The sequence below is a fragment of the Mya arenaria genome, chromosome 9 (assembly GCF_026914265.1).
Source record: "Mya arenaria isolate MELC-2E11 chromosome 9, ASM2691426v1".
In the NCBI taxonomy this organism is placed as follows: domain Eukaryota; kingdom Metazoa; phylum Mollusca; class Bivalvia; order Myida; family Myidae; genus Mya; species Mya arenaria.
In genome coordinates, this window is record NC_069130.1 from 70423455 (window position 1) to 70426984 (window position 3530).

Genomic DNA, 3530 nt, shown 5'->3' on the forward strand with positions numbered 1-3530 from the left:
TTACGGTTTATGGCCGCCCCTGAGTCATTTTATAATACTAGTAATTCCTAGCTAGTAATCATTAGGTTTTTTTTGCTCTGTGTATATGTGTCAACTTACAAATATATGCTGTCATCAGAATGTCATTGACATCCTCCTTTCAAATGTTAAATAACTTAAATTGTCATGAGTTATCACAACCTATCTCATTGATGTCTAAACGTAAATGTTAGATTCTGACATATATTTGTGGTCATTTGTGTTGTAACCCCGGCTGCGGACAGCATGCGTCAATTAACGTAGAAATTTGCTATTATTTGACGTCCGCACTATACTTAAGCACAGGGTAGTTGTCGACATAATACGTGGACTGTTAAACTCAATTAACGCAAGACATTAATTAATTTAAATATTTTATTAAAAGTATTATTGTGTTGCATCGTATTTTTAATAAAACCTAATCAGAGACCAGTCGTCGATCTATCACACACGCTTTGACAATCGATATAAGACCGGAATTGAAATAAATTATTAATATGCACTTTATCAATTTAACATCAATAGCAAATAACAGTGTTTAAACTACAAATACACGATGGTTTATGGTACGCAATAACAAAGTACGTAAGCCGTTTTTGCTTAACTCTTTATCAAGGAGATAAAGTGACGACACCAGCCATGCTGATAACACATGACTGCTTTTGCAATTGAATTGTCAAAACGAAACAGACATCGTTGTCATTTTCAATGTGTAAAAGCATCTTTTTCAATGACTGCATGTTTCTCACTTACTAAACCGTATACAAGGATAATGAAATATTTCTAAGACACGCACAAAACAGACTAAGAAGTTTGGAATTGAATAAGTTCGCGTGATAATAGTTTTTAGGCACCAAACATTTGTAACCTTATAATTTATTATCACTTCACATAAAATTAAATCTATTAAAGTATTGACTCTACATATGATACACATAAATGCTGATAATTTAAGATATATATTTTATTTTACATTTCAACGTGTTAAACAGTTATTTACATTTTTTTAAAATGTATGAATGTTTCGTTACTTTTGTCATACGTCTGTTTCAATCGTGTGTATGTGGTCATCCCGTCGTTGTGGTAATGCATGGGTATGAAGGGATGTCCGCTGCTGCTGTTGTTTAACGCGGAAGAAAGCACAAACTAAACGAATAAAAGTTCTTCTAAACTCTTGACTCATTGTGCAATATAACACAAAGTTAACACTACTGTTTATCAGTGCTATGATATCCATTACATCGCCGAGAGGAATGTAGATCTTCTCGAAAAAGTCTTTGAGAAACAGACAGCATAATATCAAAGCCCCTTGGGGCAATTCTGTGAACAAAAAAAGAACAATTACGATCAGTAACATTATTGTAGTTCTTGACATGTCTGTAATTCGTTGGGAGGAGTTGGATGTTAGAGATCCGTGTTGGCATAATCTTCTTTTACTCTTGAGTCGTGTGTTATTTAAAGTAATGAGAAGCAATCCTCCATAGATTATGATCAGGACACACGGTAATAACTTCAAAAAGCAACTGTACAGTATCAGACTTATTAGAATTATAGGTTTTTCTTTGCCCGTGCCTAGTTTCCAGTCTTGAAATATATATCCAGATTGCGTTGGACTAAATTTCAGTTCTATTAATTTATGGCTTAAATAATACGGAATCATTATGATAACAGATGAAATGAATATCAAAAACACTGTTATTCTGGCGCGTATAAGACGCCGTATTCGTGTCAAGTTGCCTTTCGCAGGTGAGTGTACGTGGTTATGTCTAAAAATAGCTAAGGCTACACCCAACCATATTGATATGGTGTGTGCAGTAGCGGAGAAATTGAGATAAACAAGAAGAAAATTCATCCAAGCCCAGCTGTTCTTTTCTGCAGAAATGGAATTTGCTGAATAATGGCAATAAAAATGAAATGCAAATGGCACGTAAGATATCATTGTAGCTATATCCGAAGCTGCTAAGGATGTTAGTATAAAATTTATTGGTGTTTGCAGCTTTTTTCTAGTGAGAACAACAATGTTAAAAACGTTGAGTGATATTCCAAACGCACAAATTATAAGACTAACATATCCATGAATATGGCTATACCACGTACTGAACGAGTCGAGTGGGTGAATGGAGCGCTGTGAAAGAACAGCCACTGTCGTTGTTGGCGCCGTTGTGTTCATGTTTAAAATGAAATCCATGCGTCCAGTCGACTCCCATTTACTTTACATTGATTTGTTAGTCAAGTAGTCCCGCTATTCTGGATCCATTTGTTCTACTTCTTGGCTAATTTCCGGTCTCCTATCGTGACAACGTCTTCTATGGAATAAAACCAGTACGATACCAAAGCCGTTTTGGGTAATTAAGTTTCAAGTACCTAGGTTAATGGATGAGTGGTATGTTTGTACTTGCCAAATAGTCAAGTGCCATAACAATTCTGTAAACATGGCATTTAATCGTCGCATAGCAACGTTTGTTGTCATACCGATAATGATTCCATGTTAGTTTAAAGTCAAGACCGTTGTGCAAATAAGTCCGAATGAAGTATGTGTTTTTCTTGAAGAAGATCTTCACGATTTGTCTGTGCATTACACTGAAATAAATCAACATTTACTTTAGTAAAACATTTGCTTATGGATTAAAATCGTTTAATGTTCCAATTCCATCATTTGTTCGTCCGTGATTACATTATTTATGCCACAACAAAGTGATATACTAAAAAAAACATAATTCAATGTCAAATGTAAGTAAGGTGGTTTAAAAAAATAGATCACGCAAATGATGTTTTGTACCGAATAGTTTAAGACAACACTACTTCGGGAAAATAGAAAATTGGTAAATCCTTTTCATCCATAAATGTTTACGATATGTCAGTGTGTGTTTTTATTTTTTAAATTTAAAGGGTTTTTAATATTTCTATTCAAAGCAAATAACCAAATATGATTTAAACATATATCGAATCTTACAAATTACAACCTAATACACTCATTCCGGAAGTAAAATATCCATATTAACCTCGAGAATTTTCTGGCTCTGAATGAATTTTGTTTTTTGGATATGACTAAAATGCATTATTATAGCAATAACGTAAGAGAGCTAAAATAGATAGCAAACAGACATAGAACAAAAGTGTTGTATTTTAATTCAATTTACATATTTTGTCTACAGAGATTTAAATAGTCAAATTGTTTTTTCTGCCGCCAAACGGAACCAAAAAGTTACTGAAATTGTTTCAACATGCACTCTCTGTATAAGTGTCTTTACTTTGCTTTAATTACGCTAAATGTCAGTCTACTTGAGACTGTTCGCCCAAGGTGGATTACCAGCTTTAAACGGTAGAAAATGAGGATCAAATATATCATTGCACCATTTGGCTTCAGGGTTTGTCGCTGTACTAACCGCTGTTTATTGAAGCTTTAGGTTATTATCGTTCATCTGCTAACAGGTTTAAGGGCCGGCAGCGATGCAAAAGTGGGTGGGGAAATCAAAAACTAAAACGTTTAAAATTTTCATTTTTTATTTAGT

The 3530-nt window shown here is 34.0% G+C and overlaps 1 protein-coding gene across 1 annotated transcript; it reads right to left on the reverse strand.

Moving 5' to 3' along the window:
- Positions 1-1054: 1054 nt before the first annotated feature.
- On the reverse strand, positions 1055-2188 carry LOC128246327 (G-protein coupled receptor dmsr-1-like). Its single transcript, XM_052964518.1, has one exon. The coding sequence runs from the start codon at positions 2186-2188 to the stop codon at positions 1055-1057; it is 1134 nt and encodes a 377-aa protein (XP_052820478.1).
- Between the last annotated feature and the right edge of the window lie 1342 nt (positions 2189-3530).

Excerpts from the sequence above, each read along its gene's own strand:
- LOC128246327 (XM_052964518.1), bottom strand. The coding sequence starts at position 2,188 with ATGAACACAACGGCGCCAACAACGACAGTGGCTGTTCTTTCACAGCGC.